This window comes from Chiloscyllium punctatum, chromosome 3 (genome assembly GCF_047496795.1).
Source record: "Chiloscyllium punctatum isolate Juve2018m chromosome 3, sChiPun1.3, whole genome shotgun sequence".
NCBI classification, from domain to species: domain Eukaryota; kingdom Metazoa; phylum Chordata; class Chondrichthyes; order Orectolobiformes; family Hemiscylliidae; genus Chiloscyllium; species Chiloscyllium punctatum.
In genome coordinates this window covers 134,798,633-134,826,474 of record NC_092741.1, presented here as the reverse complement: position 1 = coordinate 134,826,474, position 27,842 = coordinate 134,798,633, and the positions used below count along the sequence as shown (strand labels likewise).

The 27,842-nt window shown below is 38.4% G+C and overlaps 1 protein-coding gene across 1 annotated transcript in view; it reads right to left on the bottom strand.

The window, feature by feature from the left end:
• sntg2 (syntrophin, gamma 2) overlaps positions 1-27,842 on the bottom strand; it is a 357,280-nt gene that overhangs the window by 254,853 nt on the left and 74,585 nt on the right. Inside the window, exon 3 of the mRNA XM_072549107.1 lies at positions 16,424-16,517. Within this exon, the coding sequence (XP_072405208.1) occupies positions 16,424-16,517 (94 nt within the window). The remainder of the gene's footprint in view (positions 1-16,423; positions 16,518-27,842) is intronic.

Genomic DNA, 27,842 nt, shown 5'->3' with positions numbered 1-27,842 from the left:
AAAGATAGAATATAATTTCCCCTTTTCTCATTTCTCAGTTGCATGTCATGAGCTGTAGTTTTGAGAAGGAAGGTTTTAGCTATTTGAATACTGAGTGCCCAGAACATACACAAAACAAGTTTGGTTGCAAGCTTAACTCTGTATGCTGCAGGCCTAAAATGCTCTCTCATTTCACTGAAAACAATGGAGGTTCGAAGCTTTTGCTGATGCTTATGGCTCACAACTCATTTTGCTCACATTGAACTTATAGGCGAGTTCCCATAGAGAGGGTATATCTAGCAAGTAAAAGAAAGTATACCGGTTTCATTGCATATGGTATATGTTTTGGACAGGATCTTTTCTGTTGCTACACAAGGTGGCTTTCTTCTGATCTTCAAATCACAATATTGCCTCATGAATTAATAAGATATCTCCTGATCAGTTTTACTAAATCATCAGAGACTGAGAGGTGACCTGATAGAAGTAATTAAAATTATGGAAGGCATGGATAGAGCTGATAGAGTCTTTTTTTTTCCCCAGAGTGGAAATATCAAATACTAGGGGGATAGGTTTAACATGAGAGGGGGAATGATTAAAGGAGATACGTGAGCAAAGTTGTTTTACACAGAGTGTGGGAACTGTCGGGAATTCCCTTGCCGGTGAGGTGCAGAAGCAAAGATGATATCAACATTCAAGAAGCATTTAGATAGACACATGAGCAATCAGGGAATAGAGGAATATGGACCATATGCAAGCAGATGGGATTAGATTCGAATGGAATCATGGTCAGCACAGCCATGATGGGGTGAAGGGCTTATTTCCGTGCCATTCTGCGTTCTATGTTGTTAGTACATCAAGTGCTGTCATGTTCCAGTCTGCACATAATGATGTGATGGCATAAATCATTCTCACATAATGGGGAAGAACAACAGCCATTCATATTTTCTAATGATAAAGTGGTTTCTGTCATTCCATTTTCCAATTTGCACACAGCAATTCTGGGAGTTGGAGGCTTTTGTATCTCAGTCTCTGTAAACATCCAGCCAATATTACCTGTTAATTCCACATGTGGTCTGCTACATTCTGATTGTTTCTTCAATTGAAAGGTCTCTAAGAGATCATTACATTGTATTGACTTTCCGGAGAGATGCCAAAACATGAGTTAATCCTTGTCTTTATAGAAACCGCAAAAAAGATAAACTATCCTTCTGGAATCCATTATGTCAAAGTAATTTGTTTTCTATGCCCCTTTTAAAAGTAAAAATATTCATTGTCTTCATGGGCATATGATGTGAGGATAAATCTCCACTGAATTTATTAGCAACTAATTTGCTTTTTGCTTCAAGTGTTGGATTTTCCCACGAACATTCAAAACACATCCAACCGACCAAAGGTGTGTGGAGTTTAAAATGCCTCTCACAGACTGTCTCTGTCTGTTCTAAAGAAAATCTCTGAACCTGCTTAACATTTCTAGAGAGCTTATATCTGACGAGTTTGATGCTATTAAGGATTCTTGCACATCATGTGACATTTATTTTCTTCAGTTACCTGGACAGGTTGAAGAAGTTGGGACTGCTTTCCTTGGAGAGAGGAAAGCTAAGAAGAGATTTGATAGAGATTTTGAAAATAACGAGTGGACTGGGTAAAATAAATGGGCAGACGTTGTTCCTGTTTGTAAAAAGTAACCATAATGAGAGAGCAGATATTTAGCGTGATGTGCAAAAGAAGCAAAGGTGATGTGAGAAAAGAAAGCTTTCACATCGTGAGAAATTAAGATAAGGAACGCACTGCCTGGAAATGATTCTGCTGAGGCAGGTTTGAATGATTTTCTTGGAAAGAAGTTGTGAGCAAGGGTATAGATTGGGAAAAAGCAAGAGATTGGTACTGGGAATAATGCTGCTTTCGATGGACAGTGCTGCAACAAATGAACTGAATGGCCTTATTCTGAGCTGTAACAATTCTCTGATTCGGTGTTGTTAAAGTGGAGATTAGAATGCAGCAAGTCCTCTGATTGAAGCCTAACCAGGGTGCTATACAAATTGAAGCATAATATTAGATTGAAAGAAGTAGTTGATAATCTTGCAAAGAATAATCCATCCTAGTAATGGACACAGGCCACAGAAGTGTGAAGGGGGGATAAAGGGGGCAACCTAGAGCCCCAGCTCACTCTGCTTATGCATCTTTTCAACAGCATGTCCAGAGAGCACTGACAGCCGACTGACAGCCGACCTGCACATTATCTCCAGCTCCTTGTACATCATAGTGAGCATCATCAGATGACTCCGGCAAGGCGACCGGAAGACCAGAACCAGCCCTAGATAAGAGGGGAAGTCCAAATTGATGACTGCAGATCTTGAACCATCAGCCAACCCTTAAAGACTGGGAAGCAGCCTGTCAGAACCTTAATGACAGTTCAAATACATTGGTAGGGACCTGTGGATCGGGTGTAGTGAATTCTCAGAAGCATGTGTCAGGAGTAGAATAAGTCCCGTGAAAAGATTGATAGTGCAATAGTAAAGTCTGCTGAATGCTGTTGTTCATTGATAAAGTGTTTTATAAAATTGTGTTGGACCTTCCCCTCACTCTTGGCCCATTTGTCCAACGCACCGCATAACGTGCCTGAGTTAGAGTCACTGCAAACCTGTCAAGGTTAGTCAGATTACATTTACCCAAACTTTCACTTTAAAACGGCCCTTATTATCTGCATTTTTTTTTTGCCAATTTGCTACCCATTCAATTATTTGCCCTGTGAATCCCTATGTTATCATCAGCTTACCAAGTGTACCTTAGTAATATCCTTTTAAAAATCCAATTATATGACATTGATTGCATTAATCTTCTCTAACTTCTTCTACATCCTCACATACTCACTCAAATTCCTTTTAAAATTACATTATGGTTTCTTCCTCAATTCACACTCAAACATTTAACATTCTGATCATCCGTGAAAAACTTTCACCTTTGTTTTCCTTGGATATCAACCTTGTCTCAGTGATGTCACTATTACCTCTGAGTCTGAAGATTACAAACGTAAGACTCCCTCACTAGTCTTGAGATGCAATGCAGCTTGTCATTCCAGTAAAGTATTGAGGAAAATCTGTTGAAAGTTTTGTCCCTCAGATGACAGTACCCCTGCCTTCCCCCCTGTAAGCAACCCCCACCCCCACCCCCCGGTCTCTGTCTGTCTTTCCACACGGAAATAAAAGGCTCTGTGCTATTATTCGAAGACAAGTGGTAAAGCTTTCCTGATGTCCTTTACCACTCCAAGACAACACTCAAAACTGTTCAAAGGTTTCCAAATTTCAAATAGGTTTTAACTTTCACTTCCAATGGAAATACCTTGATTATTTTACAAACTTCTGATCACAACTATACTTCCTATTCCTGGTAACATTTTAGTTAAAATTCTGAAATGATCCAGCACAGAAGGAGGCCATTTAGACCATCATAACTACCCTTTACAAAAGCAATCCAATTGTTCCCACCACTAGCAGTGCACTTTTCTCATGCACTCATTGATTTCAAATGTTATTATTAATTCTGCTTTCACCATTCATTAAGTAGTGAATTCAAAATTATAACTACCATACAGTGAAACAAAAGCAATTTGGACTTCAAACACTGTCAACGCAGCTGCATCTGCTGTTGCATACAAGTGTTAACAGCTTGCACTTTCTTTCCAGGTTAACAATGTATCCTTCTTCCCCACCTCGATCTTTAACAACCACACAATCTGAGTTTGTCGTGAGGCAGAATACAAAACCTGCATTTAACCTAAATTCTAGTCACAGTCCCAAAAACACAACTTTATAAACCTAATTTTTGTGGCAATGTTTTATAATCAAATTTAGACTTAGTAAGATTATTCCATTCTTGGTTATATATTGTATGTTTCTGAACCTGGGTAAAATTGACAGCATTGATTAGAAATAATGGCTTTTAGTCAAAGGTATTTTTCGGAATAGCTTGAAGTCACTCTCTCTTGCTGGAAAATCAAGCAATTCTATTCATTTTAGAACCAAAACAAGGTTATGTCAAAGCTCAAATTTGTGCTCTACATATTGAAGTCACTTGAGTTTACAGGCATACCTGAACAAATGACAGTGGATTTTTCAAGCCCTGTGTACACCTTATTTATGCAAGAATTGGGAAAAGGCGAGCAATTGGCCTCCAGATAAATCAAGCACTAACCCCAAGCAAAAGGAATGGACTGGGGAGGTGACTATCTTTGCATCTTGGGTTCCTGTCGTATAATTATTGCTTGGAAAGATTCAAACAAGTGATTGCCACAGGGTAAGCTCAGACTCTGTAGAAATAAAATATAAATAGCAGATGGCAGAGGTTGTTATCATGTGAGAGTCTTCCTCAGGCAATCACTTTCTTCAGATGGAAGTTGGGACTCAAAAGCCAAGAGTTTTCATTATAGAGCAAAATGTGACATCAAAAGCAACTGAGACTAACACACTCCAAACCAGGTATCCATTTGTTCTCTGGAATCAGTGAACAGCTCTCACTAATCATGCCTTTTATACTTTTCCCATCTACCTGTATATTGCTCATGCATCATATCCAAGCTGTTGCTTCTGAATAAATTGAGTAAAGAATGTTAAAACAACTCAATACTCAACAGCATCTTTTAAGTATCTGTGGTTAACCATTCCAAACTTTACACAAAAGTGTTAACCTCCATTAAGGATCTTGATTTTGGGAACAATGTTACTGGACCCTATTTTCAAGGAGACTGACCATCTTTTGATTCTCTTGTTCATTTGATTCGACTCTTCTAACTCATCAGCTTAATTAAACATCCCCTGAGGACTCTCTTTTCTGCTCCCCCTGTGGAAATATCCCTGACATTCTGGGTGTAGTTATCCGCAAACTGGCAATATCCATCCTTAGACCAGAGTCTTCATCATCCTTCTTCACACATGACTAAAAATGCAGAGAAACTCACTGGTTATGCTATTTGTTAGGATTCAGTTGAGAGAGAGTGCATGGAGAGCACCAGAAAGTCTTCCTGGTTCATCAGGAAAATGAATTAAAGCTTGTGCATTCCTTAAAAAGACACAATTTGTGATGATTTAAATGAGGTTGGAGTATTCACCTAGTTTGATTAGATTAGATTCCCTACAGTGTGGAAGCAGGCCATTTGGTCCAACAAGTCCACATTGACCTTCCGAAGAGTAACCCACTCAGACCCAATACCCTCTGACGCTATGGGCAATTTAGCATGGCTAATTCACCTGACCTGCACATCTTTGGAGTGTGGGAGGAAACCCGAGCACCTGGAGGAAACCCACGCAGACAAAGGGAGAATGCGCAAACTCCACACAGACAGATGCCTGAGGCTAGGATCAAACCCAAGGCCTGGTGCTGTGAGGCAGCAGTGCTAACCACTGTGCCATCATGCTACCCCATGGGGACATGGAGAATGATGGAGAATTTCCAAGTGAGATTTAACTGTGAAAGACAGTTCTGGAGTTAAAAATTACCAAGCTCAGAAAGTCAAGAGCTTTGTATTCTGAGAGCATTCTGTCAATAGTACTGATGACTTGTGCTCCACAGCTAGCTGCACACCCAGCCATGCTGCTCCAGTACAGTCACAAGACTGACACTTGCAAAATTGCCTGGTTGTATCCTCTGTTTAATCAGTAGGATAACCATTCAATCCTCGGCAAAGTGTCAGAAGGAATTGTGGCCATTGCTATTAAGCAGCATTGGCAAAGGAAAATCTGCTCACTGCTCTGTGATGTGTTCCACCAGGGCCCTTCAACTCCTGCTGTCATTACAGCCTTGGTCTAAATATGGATGAAAGAAGTTAAGTCCAGAGGTTAAGTGAGGAGCCAATGGGAATTTGGGGATAAAACACTCTACTGGCTGGAGTCATATCTGTACAAAATGGAGATAGTTGTGATCATAGAATTCCTGCAGTGTGGAAACAGGATATTTGGCCCAACAGGTTCACACCGACCCTCCGAAGAGTATCCTACCTAGGTTCGTTCGCCTACCCTATTACTCTACATTTCCCATGACTAATGTACCCAGCTGACACAACACTGAACACTAGGGGGTTACCATTGAACTGGAATAGCCATATAAATACTATCGTTACAAGAGCACCAATAACACCACAACTTGTCTTCTGTTTCCCAATGCCACTCAGCTCTCTATGAATCACCAGTCAGAAGTGTAATTGAATACGTTCAACTTGCCAAAATGGGCACAGCTCTGGCAACATTCAAGTGGCTTGACATTATCCAAACTTGCTTAAGTAACATCCTATGTACCACCTTCAACTATCACACAACGCACAGTGAGAGTAGCGTGTGCCATTTGCGAGACACAGCAGAGTAACTGTTGGTTGTCTCTGTGTGTAAACAATGGCAAGAAGAACTAGAAAGAACACCCAATTCGTTTCTCTTCAATCCTGTCTTTGCAGGAGGGGGAAGCAAAGATAAAGGAAGTGGCATTGAGACTGTGTCAGAAATGGGTAAGACGTGTAATAAGAAGTTATGGTTTTAGGATACTGCCTCCTCTTTGAAACTCTCAAAATGTGTTTGGCTTTGCATAGTGGCATTATGCAGAGCCCATTCAAAATGCAATGCCAGTACATTTATATTGCTTCAGTATCCTTTAACAAAAATCTTAGCAGGACTTATACACTTAATGGTAAGGTCCTAGGGAGTGTTGCTGAACAAAGAGTGCAGGTTCATAGCTCCTTGAAAGTGGAGTTGCAGGTAGATAGAATAGTGAAGAAGATATTTGGTATGCTTTCCTTTATGGATCAGAGTATTGAGTACAGGAGTTAGGAGCTGTACAGGACATTGGTTAGGCCACTGTTGGAATATTGCATGCAATTCTGGTCTCCTTCCTATTGGAAAGATGTTGTGAAACTTGAAAGGGTTCAGAAAAGATTGACAAGGACGTTGCCAGGGTTGGGGGATTTGAGCTACAGGGAGAGGATAAACAGGCTGGGGCTGTTTTCCCTAGAGAATCCAGGCTGAGGGGTGACTTTATAGAGGTTTACAAAATTATGAGGGGCATGGATGGGATAAATAGACAAAGTCTTTTCCCTGGAGTCAGGGAGTCCAGAACTAGAGGGCATAGGTTTAGGGTGAAAGGGGAAAGATATAAAAGAGACCTAAGGGGCAACCTTTTCATGCAGAGTGTGCTACGTGTATGGAATGAGCTGCCAGAGGAAATGGTGGAGGCTGGTACAATTGCAACATTTAAGAGGCATTTGGATGGGTGTATAAATAGGAAGAGGTTGGAGGGATATGGGCTGGGTGCTGGCAGGTGGGACTAGATTGGGTTGGGATATCTGGTCGGCATGGACAGGTTGAACCGAAGGGTCTGTTTCCATGCTCTACATCTCTATGACTCTATGACTCTATTGGCTGTGCTCTTTTTGGATGCCACAAAATCTGCAAAAAACATTTTAGGTTAGATTAAGATTAAATTCCTTTGCAGTGTGGAAACAGGCCGATCAGCCCAACAATTTTACACATTGTGATAGACAGATTTTCACTTAATATTTGAGATCTCACTGAAAGTTTACCCTGCAACCTTCACTGAGCCTCATCCAGTCAAACAGATCAATTCTCAATTCTTTCGAGTAGTCATACCAATGAGCAGAAATTTCAACCTAGCCCACATCAAGCAGCAACTGTGCTTTAAAGAAAATATACCTCCAAATATTGTAAGCAATGTAAGTAAACACATCAGTAAAAAGATCAGCATGCATGTCAAGATAAATATATTGAAGTAGGAATTCATCTTAGGCAGTAATGCAAAACAGATGGCATGAAGTTGACCAACTGTCACACTCTTCCCTTGATATTCAGTCCTATTGAAGTTGCTGCCACTTCAATAAATCATCTTGCTCCCATGTTAACATTTCCATCCTGGGCCTGCTGCAGTATTCCAAGGAACCTCATTGCAAACTGAAGAAACAGCACATCATTTTCTGCTTAGGCACTTTATAGCCCCGAGCACTCAACGCTGAGTTCGACAACTTCAAAGCATGAGCTCTGTCATACATTTTTATCAATGTGCTCCTACACTCACCCTCAGGCACATCTTGTTGGCTTTCCTCTCTGAAGAATAGACCCACTTTCTCCTTTTCATGCCTATTATTCACACCTACTTTTATCTCTCTCACTCTCCATAATTATTACTCTCCTCTTTTGCTCTAGATACCCTCATGATCTGTTACACCCATTCTTCCTGCCCTTCCATCCACAGCATAAAACAACCATTTTCCCTTTTCAGTTTTGAAGAAGAGTTATATCACACTCAAAACATTAACTTTGTTTCCCTTTCAACAGATACTGCCAAACGTGCTGAGTTTCTCCAACACGGTCTGTTTTTAAGACAAATTTGAATCCTCTATATAGCTGTTGCTTACTCTAGATATGTCATGTAAAAGAAGGATCGACGTTCAAGTATCTTTTAGAATTAAAATGGATCAATACTCAGTCATTGTTAATCACGTCAGAACAGGCTGCCACATTGTAAGCAAAACTTTTCATTATAAGCCGGATCATTTGTTAAAGAGATGACAACTTCCTTATAAAATGTTTGGCAAATCCATTCTCATTAATTTATGAACACAAAATGATAACAATGTCATGTGATCACGAGAAACTGACACGTGGATTTTCAGCCTTTTCTCTCGCCAAACACAAAAATGGGATGTCATGGACTTTCGATTTTTTTTATTCATGCTATTCATATAATTAGTAATTTTTTATGGGTAAACACTTGTAAAACTATGATTTCAATTATACCAATTCTTACTCAATTCTTAACATTAACAAATATAATAATGAAACAATTATGAAACATATCATAAATGTTGGATAATAAATACTGAAAAATGCTTGAAATGTGTTACAACGGTAATTTTACCTTTGAAGAAAAGATGATCAATATCACGGAAAAAAAATATGTTGCCAAGGTATTTCATGTTGCACTCATCAGACTAAATGGAGGAATGCTAAATTTCAAAAGTGATCACAAGTTTTTTTAGATTAGATTACTTACAGTGTGGAAACAGGCCCTTCAGCCCAACAAGTCCACACCGCCCCGCCGAAGCGTAACCCACCCATACCCCTACATCTACATCTACCCCTTACCTAACACTATGGGCAATTTAGCATGGCCAATTCACCTGACCTGCACATCTTTGGACTGTGGGAGGAAACCGGAGCACCCGGAGGAAACCCACGCAGACATGGGGAGAACGTGCAAACTCCACACAGTCAGTTGCCTGAGGCGGGAATTGAACCCGGGTCTCCGGCGCTGCGAGGTAGCAGTGCTAACCACTGTGCCACCGTGCCGCCCACAAAGTTATACCACAGGAGTGAAGATTAGATTCCTTACAGCCCAAAAAGTCCACACCAACTTTCTGAAGAGTAACCCACCCAGACCCATTTCTCTTTGACTAACATAGCTAACACTATGAGCAACTTAGCATGGTCAACTCACCTGATCTGCACACCTTTGGACTGTGGGAGGAAACCAGAGCACCCAGAGGAAACCCACACAGACAGTCACCCAAGGTCAGAATCAAACCCAGGTCCTGGTGCTGTGAGGTAGCAATGCTAACCACTGAGCCACCGTGCCACTGTGCAACCCCACGGTGCTAAAGAGATGCTAAATGCTAGATAAATCAATGCTGATCGACGCTCAAATTAAGAAAAGTACAAGGCTTGAACATGTCCCTTTTATTGGCAGAGAGTGGATCCATGATGAATGTACGCTACTTCAAACAAGCATAAACTGTTTGAAGTAATCAGTTCAACTGATTATTTTAAATTAGTTGCTATGTAGCAATTTGCATACTCAGGTTTGTTTGTCAGGTGCTTTCTAATGGAGGATCACATCTAAGACTAAAAGTTGTGTTTTGGATTTTGTGAGCAAAAGCTGACTGCCTATCATCTGTACTCTGTCTCCAGTAAACAGCTCGAGGAACACCTCTTTGACTCTCTTTTCTTTGTAATTATACCTTTGTAATTTCAAAGGCATGTTTCCTTATGCTTTTATCATTTACCATTTTATTTATGGTATTCGGTTTCATATACAATACCACAACAATGCAGTTGGGGGCATGACCACAGTAATGTTGGCATCTAATGCAGGCATGCAATATATAACAGACAACTATATCCAGCGTGAAAAGAGTTCTGCAGTCATAACTTTTTCCCTTACTCTGGTTGAAATTAAAGACAGCTTGTTTGTCATAACCATTCCAAAGACCAGTCCTCTTAATTGTTGATTTCACTTATTTATGAAAAAAGTAACATTCTGTTGCAACTTCCATTGGCAAAGTCCATGGCATGCTAAGATGAAACAGATATGCAGCATACTCATCCAGAGGCATAACGTTCTAAGATGCAGTACCCACACTGTACAGTTCTTTAATGACACTTCCTCGTGTTAGTGGTACAATTAGAGAAGCACTAAGCAAAGCCACAGAATTTCAACAATGAATGAAATAACAGTAAACCATACTTCACAATGCCATGTACAACAACAGAGAATATTAACCAAAACTGACCAACAACTTAAAAATACTCAGTGCTCATAAGTTGAAAACTCAAATGACGTAACTTAGAAGTGTAACATTTATACAAATTGGCCGCGTTATATTCTTCCTACCAATATCAGAAAGAGCTACTGTATATAACAAGTAGCGGAGTGTAGCTCTGGCACAATGGGTAACATTCTTGTCTCCAAATGCATGTTGATATCAAATCAAAACCCTGATGTACCATGGAGATTGTTAATTCCTAACTCCAAAATTTGTGTAATTCATTTAAATAAGTCTGTTACAGCCAAACCATGACTACAGCTGTAAATTCAGTCGCTTACTGCTGAAGTCCTTGGGGCCCAAGCATGTGTAGAGTGTCAGTAAAATGTTAAACAGAAAGACAAGCATCACAGTAAGGGATTAAAATGAGAACTGATCATCTACCTCCTCTCATCAGAATGCCACTTGAACATACATAAAAAGCATTGAGAACTGACCGTAATGTGTGCATATTTGTGCATTACTGGTCTGACATCATAGTGTGTGAGCTACTGTACATCACCATTCAAAAAGTAACCATTTTTAACACATGCGCTGCAGCTTTAGAAAGTAAAAAGACTCTATCAATCTGAGTGCTGCTAGTCAGCCACCTCCAAAAGGAATCAGGACAGAAGATTTTCAATCAATCATTTGAGTGTGGACAATAGCATCCACAAGTGAAACAATCCTTTGAAAATCAACCCTGGTTAATTTGAGAGACCAGTTGAAAAGCCAAGGAAGCCATACATCCCAACACACTCAGAGTTTACGAGTTTGAGATGTCCCCATCTGAAACCATACAAAATTATCAGATGGCTATTAATAACAGTCAGAAGATTTTTGGTTCAAATCAGCTCCAGATACTTAAAGTTGACACTTTAATTGATACGATAGTGATAAATGTGAACTGTCAAATTTCAACTTATAACTTCTGATTGTTATACCTAAGACGATTAAAAGATAGCTTGTTTCTTTGGAAAAGAAGAAATATGAACCTAACACGACTGAAATAGTCATCTCATCACAGATTGAAGTTGCCTTTGAAAATATGAGACCAACTGCACTGAAATTTCCATTTTTAATCTGAAGACGTGCAACCCAGATAATTGAGTCAGAACCAAGAAATTTGCAACTGCTGTTTAATTCACCCATATGTGATGAATTCATATTGACAGGAACCTGCCAGTTGCTTAACTTGTGACCAAACTGAAGCTCGACTTCAGAACACACATTGAGCTATATTTCAACAGCTGCTTTTAAGCAGCAGAGCAAAGAGAAAGAAAATTACTTTGTAAGTAAGAACTGCATCTCTCCCTTTCCTCTATCCACTCCCCCTCTTCCACCCTTCACCCAGCCTCTCTTTTATCCATTTCCTTCTCTCTCATCTCTGGTTACAATATTTGGACAAAAAAAATGGGAAAACAACAATTCACCAAGAAATCAAAGATATTTATAGATTTTCTACTGATACTGATATAAAATCAATGGCTAAACAATTGATATTAAGAAGATAACACTTCATGGACTCTTCGACTGTGTAATCTTTATTTTCCATTCCACACATTTGCTTTTAAACTCATTCTTTGTTTATGAGCTTGCTATTGCATTATTATTAATTTTAGGAGGTTAGTGGGAAATAAAATTCCTCTTTTTTCACTCAAAAACCTCCATCATTTTCTAATAAAGTGTGACAGCAGTGTGTTAAAAGCAAATAAAAGATATTTGTTGTAGTTGACTCATGAGAGACTTAAAAGAGAAGGGAGGTGTTTCCCTTGCCTCCGCTGGTCTTAACACTGAGTTGCAATGAGGGATCACGACACTCTTGGAGATGGTGACCTTTTGATGAAATACTACATAGAGGCACTGCTCTCTCAGGTGGGTGCAAAGCATTCATTCTGCTCACTTATGAAGTGCAAAAACGCTATTCGTGTCCAGGTCAATAGTTAGCCATTAAGCAATGTCAGTAAAAGACATAAATAATTTGCTCATCATCACATTGATGTTTGGGTTTCCTTGCTGAGCACAAGTTGATCACTGGATTTTCAGTACAACAGGGGACAGCAATTCAAAAGTGCTGTGTATTGCTTTGGGACATCTCAGATCATGAATGGAGCTATGTGCAAATATTTCTTTGTAATATGGCTCAGAGAAGATAAAGATAGCTTTTTATGCTATTACTCAGTTGAAGATATATTAACAATAAAATTCATTGAATATGAAAAACAAATCATTTCCGCTGATATATAAATCACTTAAATGACAGCACAGGAGGTGTCAGGTTCAACAATTTGATGATCCATGCCATGTGATATCACAACAGATAGGAATTGGTTATAACTGACTACAGTAGCTCTGTAATCTGAAGTTTATATAATTGTAAGAATGGTTAAAGTTTAACAATGAGACTGTAAGTGCTGTCCTGTTATAACAGGGTGAAGTGAACAGTAACTCCTGATGTTGAACCTGCTGACTGATTGATCTAATATTGTATAGGGAAACTACTTGATATTCCAGCAAGAAGAAGCTCTTGTCTTGTGGTTTATTACATTGACAGAAATCAGGTATATGTTACATTGTATGGTGGACACTGTGAATGGAAGCTTGTAGGAAAATGTATCTCCCTCAAGATCCAGAGCTAATCTTCCACCCTTGTCTGTAGGACATTAGATCATCATATTGGGCAGAGCTCAATATACTGCTCAGCATTAGCAATTTAAGAACTTCATACCTTATACAACATAGAGCTGCAGAATTAAACTCAGAAATTGAGGAAATAATGTCAGGAGTATCCTGCTCCTTCTGAGGATGTATTGTTGAAGTGACATGGAGCTTAAATACTTTTCTGCAAATTCCCCAAAGATGGCTGAGAAAGTAAGGACTGATGCCTTCAGGATTAATGAAATTTTAAAATAGTAAAATAAAAATTAATTTCTGCCAAACAAATTATCTGACCCTATCTTCACTTGTCTCCTCTAAATTGTAAGATTCTGAATTCTGATGTAGATGATGTAATATAATCTTTGAACACACCAGTTTATCTAAATAACAACCTGCATTTCTCAATTGTCATTGAGCAAACCTCATTTTTGAGGCCATCTTTTAAGATAATTCATTCGATATTGCAGCATAGATTGATTATTGCCAGAAACAATCATTTTATGCATGCAGAGCAATATTGTTATTGAAATGCAACACAAATAATAAACTTCTTTTTCCATTAAAGCTACACATTTTAATCAGAAATTTGAGAGTTTTAAAATACAACCTGGTCAGAATATGGACGGGCTCATATGAAACTGCCCATAATGCAAATCTGCTCAAGTTACCCTCAATTCTCCAAAGCTGTTATTTATTTCCATAACATTTTGAGCTTACAGCATCCCATTACAAAATCTAATCAAGTTTGGCTATCTCCAGCTATCTTTATGATTGAATACATCAGGTACACCTGTGAGAGACAGTGCTGGAATATATTAGGAGCTAGAACATATTAAAAAGTATAATGTGCATTTTAATGCTTAATCTTCTACGCCTGCACTGTACTTTAAATGATTTATATCCTTAAAAAGTTCTTCCATATCTGTTTTCTTTGAAATTGGCACCTATGTTATACAGGGCCTGAAGTGATCTGAGTTCCCACAGAGTTGACAATGCCACATGCTGAAAGTTCAGGCTGTAGACTCTGTTTAATTCTACCTTCTACCTCTACCTTCCATGATATTTTATTTCTGAAGCTCAGGAATGGTGTTAATATTGTAGAAAATCTTCCAAAGGCTAATGCAAAGCTGATATAGAGTTCTTTGTATGTGATATTAGTTGACCCATTTTAATAGTGTTTCATATGATGATGGTTTCATCTATTAGAATGGAGGCCTCACTGTTAACCACAGCCCTCACCAACATTGGGAGAGGATTGGAAATGCTGACCATAGTTTGCCCCTTTCACCCATTCAGCAAAACCCTCATATTTGTGAAATAACGGCACAGGCGCTGGTTCCCATCACTCTTTATTTACCAGTGGCCAGCCAACACAGAATCTAAATTAGTGTAGTTCTGGAAAAACACAGCAGGTCAGGCAGCATCCGAGGAGCAGGATAATCGATGTTTCAAGCAAAAGTCCTTCATCAGGAATAAAGTCAGTCCTTAACTCAGGAGATTCTAATCTCCTGGTTATATTGTTCAGCCAAGGGTTTCCTAATGGGCACAGGTTAAAAACCCCAATCAAGAACCTTGTAGTCAATGAGGTCCACCTGGTTCCAATCACTACAATTTGGTATCTGCAAGCATGTCAAAAGGAGATTTCTTAATATTGATTTTCCTGTCTGAAAAATACACTTAACAAAAAATGTTTTTGGAAAAAAATTAATATGAACAATGTGTTAACAGTAGTCGAAATGGCAAAGTAATAAAAAGCAGTAATTATGTAGTGTCTACACAACACCCCAAACAATTCCCAACCAATTAATAAATATTTGAAATGTAGGCACTCTTGTTGAAAGACATTGAATGGCTGACGATAACAGTTCCTACTTCCTTCTTTTACAGCCAAGTTTCCCAAACCTCGGGAAACTTGTGCATCAACATGCATGGAAACCTGATTTAAATACAATAATACAAAGAACTGCAGATGCTGGAGATCTGAAACAAACAAGAACAGAAATTGTTGGAGAAACTCAGCAGGTCTGGAAACCTCTGTGAAGAGCAAAGAGTTAAGGTTTTGACCCAGTGAACCTTCTTCAATTCTGGGCCACTGCAATTGTTTCCCCAGAATTCCTGATCTAAATATGTTAATAAAGTGTACACAGCGAGAAACGTGATCGACAATAAAGGAATATATGCATATATGAAAAAGTCAGACTTCGCTTCTCCCTTTAAAAAAAATATCCTCCTGATCCTTCCTATGGGCCATATATATATTAAGACCTGAACATTTATATTTTACACTGGCCTCTGATCATTAACAACGGGTTACACTGAGCCAGAAAATTGTATGTTTAAGCTTTACTGTCCACATATACTGGGCTAATGTGTCAATGCAGTTCTGAGGAATGCTGCACTGTCAACGGTGCTGTCTTTCAGGTGAAACACTATACGTTGATGTGCATGTAAAATATGGCAGAACTGCATTCAAAGAAACGATGTGCGATCTCTTCAAATTCTGACCAATATCTATCCTTCATGAAATGCCACTGTAAACAGCTGATCAATATGCCATGATTGTAATTTATATGTAAATTAGATATGTTTTCTACAATATAACAATGACCACACCTCAAATTTAATTCATTGTGGTTTGGGAAACATTTAGTGCTATATAGATCATCCTTGACTCATTCGAAGTAAATCTTTCTTGATAAGTTTGTTGAAATAAAAGAGCAATGATCATGCTGTGAGTGACAGAAAGGTTCAAACTGGAACAAAAATTGAAGTCTGCCTGGTGCTTTTGTCTCCCACATTCAGGCTTAGTACGGCAGAGGCAATTAAAACTCTGTACTGATTCGAGACTGATTTTACAGTTCTTGCAAACAATTCAATGGCAATAGCTTCCTGACAATGAAAAGGTTAAACATTTGAAAGGGACAGGAATTAGAGGTTTTGTGGCAGAGTTAATGATTATGAAGACTCTTATAGTATGAATGGGGAGCCAATGACAAGGAGTAACCAAATTGAAATTATCTTAGAGAGAGACTGTGAGAAATTTAGACATACATAGATATTTTGAACCACGTGATATTTTGGTATTGAGTTGCAGAGCCAGACCTTTGTACCTTTTCAAGGAAAATTGGCTGGGTATTTGAACTAAATGAAGATAGAAATCAATGAGAACAAATTAACAACAGGATTACCCAAATGATAAATGGACGTAGTTACAATGGACTTCTCAGCCATAACCTTCTTTACTTCTTTGTAGCTATGTTTTAGCTCACGTAGTTTGCATGAATTTATTAGAATAATATAGTTATACCTAGAAGAAAAAAACAGTAAAACTTACAAATAAGAATTACTGCTTTGACTCACCTCGCATACTTCAAAATAGAGCTTCCATATGCCAATATATTTATTTCCAAGTATTACTTAAATTTTGCTTTGTTCTCTGAGTAATATAACTAAATTAAAATAAGAAACAATCAACCAGACTTCATGCACAGAAGACATTAGGAGTCAAATTTTGTATTCAGTAGAAGTACAAACTAGGCAGGCGAAAGTCATTGACTGTAAAAGGAAATTGTGCGCAGTGTGAAGCAGACGGCCAATTCACTAAAGTTCATTCCAGGAATTCATTAAAGAAGAATTTCATACATTTTGTCTGACCTGGGCACCAATATAATAACCCAGTTAGTGTCACATTTATGGCACCCACATGTGGTAAAATATTTTTAATTCATGCTGTACTATCCCAGTGGAGTAGACCTTTGGAAAGGTCTAATCACAGCCTAAAACACATGCAGCATGTGTATGTTGAACAGTAATCTATTGACTTATTTATATTTAACAGAAGGAATTTGAGTTTCAACTGCTATCTGCATTAATGGTTATGGTAGAGCAATAAAAGCCAATGATGGATCAAAAATATATATGGAGGGAATCTCTGGACTATAAGCCAGGGAAAAGAGAGCAATTAAGTAGACAAATCACGATGTATGCTGCATTGTTTTGTACAACAGCTATTGAATTAAATATTTTAAACATATTTAGGCTTTTTTTGTCATGATTCAAAATTTTAAATCACATAATGTAATAACAACTTAAATAACATACTGGGGTTTATTAGGTGTGATTTATGAGAACAAAGGAGGACATAGCTGCAAAGTCATGCCAGATTTTTGCCACTTCCAGGAAGCTGTATTTCTTTATAAAGCCATGCTACTTTGCTCTGTTACCCTGTTCATCATTGAATGTTGCCTGTTCCCACACTACTGCACGGCTAATAAAAAAAACTGCTGTTTTGAGCCCTAGGTTTTATACTGTTGGAAAGGTTGATGTTTTCAGTAGTCCGTCATCATGATTATCACTGCAAACACAATTGCTGCAGCTGCATTCCCACTCATGACAGTTTGATGTGACTGTTCAAAACAGTACTAGACTGTCTTGGAACTATGCAAGTCAGCTGGTGGTTCTTGTATATTGGTCATAAACTCAGTACTGTAAGATTGAATTGCCTACTCCTGCTCCTAGTTCTCCTATACTTAAATTTGATCAGTGCTCTTGCCGAGATATAACATTTTGCAATGCTGTATTTCTTTTAATGAAATGTTAATGAGAAGAAATTGTTTGTACTGTAAAGCTTTATTTTAATTAACAGCAACAAATATATGTAATGTAGGCACTTCCATTGGTTTTTATTTAAGCTGGGGTCACTGGACCTTCATATTTACTTGAGAAAATTACCCTTAGAATAACCTTTATCACAAAATTAGGAATTGGCAAATTTCCAAAACCTGTCTTGTAAGAACTAACAGTTACTTGACAAGCTTGTCATTGCACGTCCTTCCTTGTTAACACAAACTAGGATGGGAAGAGAAGGAATATTAGTGAGATTTCAAGGTGTATGAAAGCTCTCAGTAAGTTCCAGCTGTGAACCTATCTGATTACGATTCCCTGCTGATCTTCGGCACAACAAGGATAGCATTCTGGAATACTGTGCAGCATTCCTAAAACACATTCATGCATGAATATAACTTTTGCTATGAAGTGGACCCTCTTTCAAGATAATTCTACATAAGGTGCACAAATAAATTCGATGATATATTGATTGCTCTCTAAGCCTGGTCTGAGCATGGCTAGGAGAAAAAACAATTGATGTGATCTATAATCATTCCCAAGTTGGCCCTTACTTCTCAAGTAATTCTAATTATATCTTTAGTGGCTCAAAGCCCAATCAAGCTCTTATTGTTCACACACAAAGAAATTGTTATTCAAGCATGACAACATATGAATGTCACATGGGGCTTTTGTGACATAGTGGTCATATTCATATACCTGAATCAAAGTCCAGGTTCAAACCCCATCTGCCCTGAAGGTGTGCCACTGTCGGCTGATTGAATTTAAAAAAAATAATTGTCACTATTTTAATGAAACTTAGATTGGTCTTTGAACATGAAGAAACAACCCTGCAAGAGTAAAACAAAAAGGGTGACACAATTCACTCTGAATTCTCTCACTGTTGAAGGCGGAACCTACTCTAGGCATGGGAAGTCAGTATAAAGTGCCGCAAAAGAAAATCAATTGTTATAAGAGATACAATCTCTAAGGAAACTATGGAATCACTGAGCATCACTTGGCTTGGGATTTTTTTTTCTGCAAATGGTCTTCTTGCTGACTTACCTTCAAGTGATGTTTACGACTTGTTCGTAATTAGATACTAGCCCTTTGCTGGGACTTTAATGTCGCGTTGAGGTAGGATGAACCTTTCTGTTTGAATCAATGAACTGGGTCCTCAGAAGTTCAGCTGAAGAAATATCTACCTGTTTGTGTATTACAAGCTACAAGAATAAAGCTGAATAAATTGGGTAGAATGCACAACAATACAATGTATTTAGAGGAATTCAACAAGATCAAATTGCCTCTATTACTTTGGCTCATGTGGATCAGGAAGTAATTATTTTGCACCTGTTGCGAACTAATGTCATTCATGAAAAGCAATCCATAATGTACCACTGGAGCAGCCTTGAACAGTGGCAACTTTTAATATGCACCAGCTCCAGTTTTACTTATTAGGAGCCATTTTCCCTCTAAACTCAACTTAAATTTGCATGAGTTTCTATGCTAAGGCATATTTGAGATAGAAAAATTGAATTACTTAAATTTGCTAAACTATTGGGCAAATGGCTTTAAAGTAAATTGGACATGTGCACTTGAACACAGGTATAAATAATTACCTGGTCAACTACAGATCTCTGATTCAGAATGCTAGAGACGGAAAAGTCAACAGAATTGAGGAATTGCACCTGAACAAAGTTGAGTGCAGTCCAATTCCAGTCATTATATGGTTTTAGTAAACAGGTCCACTGGTTACCAGTACTTACAACAATAACTGAAAATCATTTATGTGAGCAAACACATTGCCACGAATGTTCAAATGTTACCACATTCTTCTTGGAGGTCACACGATAGCTGACTAATCTCAGTTTGGAAGCATGTGGGGTACGTATCTGTTCAGTGCTGAGAGTGAAGGCTGAGAAACCACTGAAGGTAAATAGCTTCAGCACATCATTTGGTTTCATTGTGTATAATTAAAACTGTACAGGGACTGTTTGCTGAGAGCTAACATCAGGACGCAGTACCATATAAAGCATGCTTTGACCTTAGTCAAAAATCAGGCTGGATTGAGAATGGAGTTAGGAATCGAATGTTGAAGACTGCATCGGGAATGCTAAAAAGTTAATAATAATATGAATAAAATTCCCATAGGTAAGACATAGACTTGGAGAATAATAACTTCTGTTAAAAAGCAAGACAGAGATTCATTGTCTACTTTATTAAATTTTGAGAGAATTATTCAATAAGTAGCAGTTCAAAAAAACAAGGCAGTTAGCAGATTGACAAAATTTACATACAGCTAAAGAGACAGCATATGAATTATGTAAATGGTGACATCGCAAAATGTTGGATGCCTGAATACAATATTAGCTCAGGATATTGTTAAAAGTAACATTTTGAAAGGAAATAAAATATAAAAATGCTCCTGATCTTTGTTTCATTGTGAAAGCAACAACAGTGTCCCAGGATACTTGCAGTCCTGTAATCTCCATGATAATTAAGTTTTGCTTTCTTAATACAATCGAAACCATTGTAAATTCAACAACAGGATTCTGAAGAAGGATTACTGGACATGACACATTAACTTTGCTTTCTCTCCACAGATGCTGCCAGACCTGCTGAGTTTTTCCAGTAGTTTTTTTGTCTGTTTTAAATTTCCAGTAACTGCAATCCTTTGTTTTATGACTTTGTAAATTCAGTCAGGTACAGGTCACTAACCCACATCTTCTAGGATTGAACTTTGTTAGGGTGAAGGAGTTTCTGATTATAGACAAGAAGCTGCAATAAATTCTCCATAAGTTGGTTTGGAGAGCTAGCATGGGATCATTTGCAAAAAGGCAATTGATGTGCTCTTCTTCCTTGAAAGGGTAGGTGGGCATGGAGTGATGGGGTTTGGATAGTTGATGAGGTTAAGAGGTGGGCATTGTTTCAACATTAGCAATAAATGCCACAAGGTCCTTCAATGGGCCATAAAGTGCCCAGGTAAAATTATCCTCACAAGTCCACAGAAGGGTAGCCAGAATACACCAAGGAATTACCCTGACGAAAATTCATGGGTGAGAAGAGTGACAAAATTGACCTCTGAGTAGAAGGGTCATCCTTCACCCTCTCTCCCCATTGGCAAAAATGCCATGTGCATTGGGACATTGGTGGGGTTGCCACCTCCCTGGCCTCTTGGCCCGGAGTGTTCTGTTTTGTTACAATGCCATTTCTGGGAAGGAGGTGAACTGGAAACTTAGAAGGATGAGAAATCTTTAGCCTATGTTTTCACTCTTTCATTGACTGGGAAGATTTTAACTATTCAACATTATTAGGACAGTGAAATGAACACAAAAGGTGGTAGTGTCACTGGAGGTAATGTCACTGGATCAGTAATCCTGAACCCCAAGTTAATATTCTGAGAATATTAGTTTGAATCACATTATGGGCAGATGGTGAAATTTTGAATACAAAAGAAAAAGTTGGCTTAATTGTAACTACCATTGTCAATTTGTTGTTTAAAAAAGTCCTGATGATGCACTAATGTGCTTTAGGGAAGGAAGCTGCCAACCTTGCCTGGTCTCACCTACATTAACTCCACACCCACAGAAATGTGGTTGACTCGTAACTCCTCTGGACAATTAGTGATAGACACTAAATGCTGTTCTAACCCACATCCCATGAACTTTTTAAAAAGTTTGCATATATTCACCACACTTACAACACCAAATAAAATCCAGAGTGAGAAACTCAATGACCCAAATGGAGATGTTGGATCAGTCTCTTTAAAGCATGAGATTCTGCTTCTTGCCCTCTAATCACAGTAGCGGGGCAGGAGGCTGGAAGAACACAGCAAGCCAGGCAGCATCAGAAGGGGGAGGAGTTAACATTACAGGTGTAACCCTTATTCAGGATTTCTAATCACAGCCTCAGCAGTCCCACAAGAAACAATAGGCTCCACCTTTCGAACTATGTCGGTGATGCATGAGCATGCTAGTTCACTACACTGTATAAACTGTTTCTCATGATGATGTTTGCTGTGTCCATTGAGTTTAAGTGTAAGAAATGCCTGTATGCATTGGAGGAAACCACTTCCTCATCTTTTGTAGTAAAGAAATGATTTATTGTATGCTAGCAACAGATTATAAATTATATCAATTTGATATATATAGTTATCGAGACTTTGAGAAGGACCAGTTGTTAGGTCTAACTCATTTGAATCCAAAGCTGTTTTGCCCACAAGTATACATAATACCATTCTTGTGGGTGCTTCTCAGTATTAGTGTTTTAAGAATCATATACTAGAGATTGAAATGTATATTTTAAAAAACTTGCTTTCAAAAGTGCCTTCATAAACTTACAACATCAAAACACTTTACTGTCAATGAAGCACTTTAGCAATGTAGGTTGCATTGTAATGTAGGGTGTATAGCAGCTAATTTGTGCACAGAAAGTTCCCATAGACAGCAATGTAACAATGATCAGATAATCTGTTGGTGTCTTCTGATTGAGAGAAAAAATAGAGACCACAGCACAGAGATAGCTTCTCTACTCTACATCAAAATACCATTCAAACTTTTACCTTCACTGTCGAGAGAAAACAAAACTTTGTTTAAAATTGCATCCAGCAATGTAGCTTTCCCTCAGTTTTACACTGCAATGTTAACCAATAAAGCAGTGCTGCATACTCTCGAGTGAGACTTGATCTTTAAAGCGCACAGGTAAAAGTAAAACCAGCTGGGCTGCAGCTGCTATCTCTGTTATATCATGTTCTATTAATATTAATTTAGAAAATGCATTAAATTTTCAGGAGGACTATTTGATTCATAGGAGATCCAATTGATTGCTAGGAAGATGTAGTTTTTGTAACTGGAATGATTTTTAAAGTGCTAGTTTAGTTGCTAAGTGAGCAAACCTTGATGAATGAAATAGTGCAATCTGTCAATAATAAAATTACACTGCATCTTCGGAGTGACATGCAAAGCTAGAGAGAAAACAATTTAGCTTACCTCACCACTATGCTTCAATCCTTTTCTTTTTCAACTTTGTTTATATCTCTCTTCTATATCAGGACTGATGTGGAGGTGCCAGGGTTGGACTGGAGTGGACAAATTCAGAAGTGACATGACACCAGGTTATAGTCTAACAAGTTTATTTGAAATCTCTAGCTTCATGAAGGAGCAACACTCCAAAGCTTATGATTTCAAATAAACCTGTTGGACTGTAACTTGTCATCGTGTGACTTTTGACTACATCAAGCAGAAGTACTCACTGATCCTGACAGCTGAGACTCAGAGAGTAGGAATGCAAAAGTAACCAAGCTGACTTCGATATAATAATAATTTGTCTGACTGGGCAAGTAGTTATGGTTCAATGTGGAAGTTGACAATTTATTTATTGCCTTCAACTGACAAAGTGTGAATGACAGTTGCCATCACAAATTAATCTCCCAGGGAAGGAGCTCAGAACACAGGCAATAGCTTGATTTAGGTCACCACAGTCATAATTTGAACTGTTCCTCACTTTCCATTTGTGGAGCCACTGATCATATTTTCCTTGCCCAGTTGAGCATTGTTCGCATTTTCTCCACAAAGTTGAATTCTGAGACTTCAATCTGCTCATGCCCCAGTTGATGCCATTTACACTCAACCAGGCAGTACATCCTCAGGAGTTGGGACTGGTGTCAGTTTGTTGGCTGCAGAGTGTGTTCCAGTAGGACTAACATCTGTCTGTTTTTTTGCAAGTCTTGTTCCAGTGGGAGTGATTCATTTCCTGTCAGCCAGTGGTGTACTTTGAGGAGGATGTTTAACCTGTGAATCTCAGGTCATTCAATATGCATTAGCATAGGAAATTGCTGAAGCTGTCTTGATCTTAACATTCCAGAAATGAACCTTATGACTTCCTGGAAATTCAGACTGACCAAATTTTTGTTAGAGCTCCCTTGGGTCAGGAGAGGCGGCTTTATGCTAATCACCAGGGGAAATAGAGTCATAAAGAAGCACAGCACAGAAACAGACCCTTCAGTCCAACTAGTCCATGCCAACCAGATATCATAACCTAATCTAGTCCCACTTGCCAGCACTTGGTCCATATCCCTCCAAATCCTTCTTATTCATATACATATCCAGATGTCTTTTAAATGCTGTAATTGTACAAGCCTCCACCACTTCCTCTGGCAGCTCATTCCATACATGTACAACCCTCTATGTGAAAAAGTTGCCCCTTAGGTCCCTTTAAGATATTTCCCCTCTCACCCTAAACCTATACCCTCTAGTTCTCGACTCCACCACCCCAGGGAAAAGACTTTGCCTGCTTATCCTATCCATGCCCCTCATGATTATATAAACGTCTATAAGGTCACCCTTCAGCCTTCAATGGTCCAGGGAAAACAGCCCCAGCCTGTCAGCTTCTCCCTATAGCTCAAATCCTCCAACCGTGGCAACATCCTTATTAATCATTTCTGAACCCTTTCAAGTTTCACAACATCTTTCCGATAGGAAGGAGACCAGAATTGCATGCAATATTCCAAAAGTGGCCAAACCAACATCCTGAAAAGTCACAACATGACTTCCTAACTCCCATACTCAACACTCTGACCAATAAAGGAAAGCATACTAAATGCCTTCTTCATTATCCTATCTACCAGCGACTCTACTTCCAAGGAACTATGAACCTGCATTCCAAGGTCTCTGTTCAGCAACACTTCCTCAGACCTTACTATTAAGTGCACATCCTGCTCTGATTTACTTTCCCAAAATGCAGCACCTCTCATTTATCTAAATTAAACTCCATCTGCCACTCCTCAGCTCATTATACATTGAGGGCCCAAGGCTCAGGCAGCTTTGTTGTAAATCACCTGGAAGAATACTTACATGTTCCACATGTTCAAACGGGGTCACATATATACAAAATTACTGAAATATTAGTTACAGTCAGCCAGTTTTGTACCATTGTTATTAAATAAGACAGAATTCATTTCTGCAAATTGCCAAAAGTAAAAACAAATCATTCTACCTGAAATCGTTTAAAATCTATTAAAATAAAGATGTTTTTGCTTAATTGGGGATGAAATTGGTCTTGTCCAGCAGTGCAGAACAGATTCATAGCATATCAGCAGCTCCATTTATGTTGCACCTGACTTGCTTTTCTATTGACTTCATTGTATTAATGGCCCAAATTTTCCTGCCAAAGAAATACTGAACTTAATGGGTTTGCCATTATTAATATGAATCACCTGCATTTTTTGTTGAAAGAGCGATTTCTTCTCAACTGCAGGATGGTTAATGCTCCTCTACCCTTAGTCTCACAGCAGCTCACTCTTAACATCTCCATGTATTTCATAAAATTATTACATTCACTCAATAGTGATCATTTACACTCGCTGTAGAAAGTTATGTATAGAAAGTTGCAACATAAGGACCTGCACAATGACCTTCCTGAACCAAAACATTAAACCATGAAATTCCTACAGGTAGTAAAATGCTATGATGTATTTATAAAATTTTACATTTCCTTTTTTTAAAGCTTTGTCTTTCCTTTCTCGTTGCTTTCTCTCCATAGAGTACTTCTTTCCCTCAATTCGAAGGAAGCCTAGAAAAGATGATGGAAAGCTACCTTCTTGAATTGCTGCAGTCTATGTTGTGTAGATACTCTCACAGCACTGTCAGAAATGGAGTTTCAGAATTTGAACTCAGGGACAGTGAAGGAATGTTCAATGTAGCTTTAAATTGGGATGGTGTGTAGCTAAAGAGGGAACTTGGAAGTGGTGATGCTCCCATGCATCTACTACCATTAACTTTCCAGTTGATAGAGATCACAGATTTGGCAAATGATGTTTAAGACTGTCTTGGTAAGTTACCAGAAAGCATCTTGTGAAGTGCATTCATTGCTTTCGCCATACATCAATTGTGGAAAGAGTGATTATTTAATATAATGGAAGAGGGACCAATCAAGCAGGCTGATTTTTTTTTTGCTGGATTGTGTTGAATCTTGTGATTCTATATCCTTTAATATCATTTATTTTAGATTCAGAACTAGTGGCATGTAGGTTCTCTGTGTCAATCGACATTTTATGGTTAACTTTTCTGCAGCCATGGTCACTTCTGTTGCATTTCTGTAGCTATGGCGATTTCTTGTAAAACACTGTATGAGGAGATGATTTGTGAAGGCTAATGGGAATGTGTTTGCATTGGGAATGTGTTGTCTGAGTGCAAACAAAAGAGTGAATTGAATTAGGCTTCTGGAATTTTTCTTTAAGTTTAGTGGAAACACGCATAACTTGAAAACGTTTCTGTTTCAGTTTGAGAAATTTTTGAATAACTCTTTTGTTGAAGCTAGATTACAGAACACTTGTTGTTAAAGAAGGGAGATAGATTTAGAGCTGCTTCTTATTGTAAGGAATTTAATTTTAAAGCACCTAAGGAGGTTATTTAAAGTTGAGGAGGTCTAATCTCAGTTGTATGAAGGTTTAAGGAAGAGGCTATCAGATTATCCAGACTGGGAACTAAAGACACAGTAAAAATGATGTAGATGCCCCAGCTAAAGTTGTGAACTCTCCATACAAGTGAAATGTATCTTAACAGTTCATAAACCAGGCAATTAGTGTATTAACATGACAGGTAATGTTACCAGTCATATCAACGTTTAATATAATTTTAAATACTAAAATTGCCTTATTTATTTTCTTATAGGAGAATAAATCCTTCCGTAGTTATTTTATTGCAACAACTAAATAGTGTTTGGTGTATTCAGGCATAACACTGAGATATATTATTCTAATAAGATTAAATTAAGCTAACTCAAACTTTGCAGCCTCCTCTGTTCCAAGTACATTGTGAGTGTAATCTGTCAGGAGTCTGGATGTAAGTTTGCTCACTGAGCTGGAAGGTTCATTTTAAGATGTTTCGTCATCATATCAGATAACATTAACAGTGATCCTCCAGTGAAGCACTGGTGTTATGACCCATTTTCTATTTATGTGTTTAGGTTTCCTTTGGTTGGTGATATCATTTCCTGTGATGATATCATTTCCTGTTCTTTGACTCTGAGGGTGGTAATCGGGGTCCAAGTTGATGTATTTGTTGATAGAGTTCCAGTTGGAATGACATGCTTCTAGGAACTCATGTGCATATCTCTGTTTGGTTTGTCCTAAGATGGATGTATTGTCCCAGTTGAAGTGGTGTCCTTCCTCATCTGTATGTAAGGATACCAGTGATAGTGTGTCATGTCTTTTTGTGGCTAGTTGATGTTCATTTTTCCTGGGAGCTAGTTTTCTGCCTGTTTATCCAATGTAGTGTTTGTTACAGTTCTTGCAGAGTATTTTGTCAATTACATTTATTTTGCTTGTTGTCTGTACAGGGTCTTTTAACATCATTAGCTGCTGTTTTAGTGTGTTGGTGGATTTGCCAAGAGGTCTGAGTTGTCTGGCAGTCTTTTCTGAGATGTCTTTGATGTAGGGGAGAGCGACTGGGGGTTCTGGATGTGTTTTGTCTGCTTGTTTGGGTTTGTTGCTGAGAAATCGGCAGACTGTGTTCATTGGGTATGCACTCTTTTTGAATACGCTGCATAGCTGATTTTCCTCTGCTCTACATAGTTCCTCTGTGTTGCAGTGTGTGATGGCTCATTGGAATAATGTTCTAATGCAGCTTTGTGTGTGGGTGTTGAGATGATTGCTTCCGTAGTTCAATATTTGATCTGTATGTGTTGCTTTCCTGTAGACACCCGTTTGAAGATCTTCATTGGCTGTTTGCTCCACTGTGACATCGAGGAATGGCAGTTTGTTGTTGTTTTTCTCCTCTTTTGCAAATTTTATACCAGTAAGGATATAATTGATGGTCTTGAAGGTTTCTTCTAATTCGTTTGTTTAGTGATGACAAAGTTGTCATCTGCATAGCGGACCCAAAGTGTGGGTTGGGTGGTTGGCAGAGCTGTTTGTTCAAGTTTCTGTATTACTGCCTCTGCTAAGAACCCTGATATTAGAGATCCCATGGTTGTTCTGTTGGTTTGTCTGTAGGTTTGTTATTGAAAGTGAAGTGGGTGGTAAAACATAGGT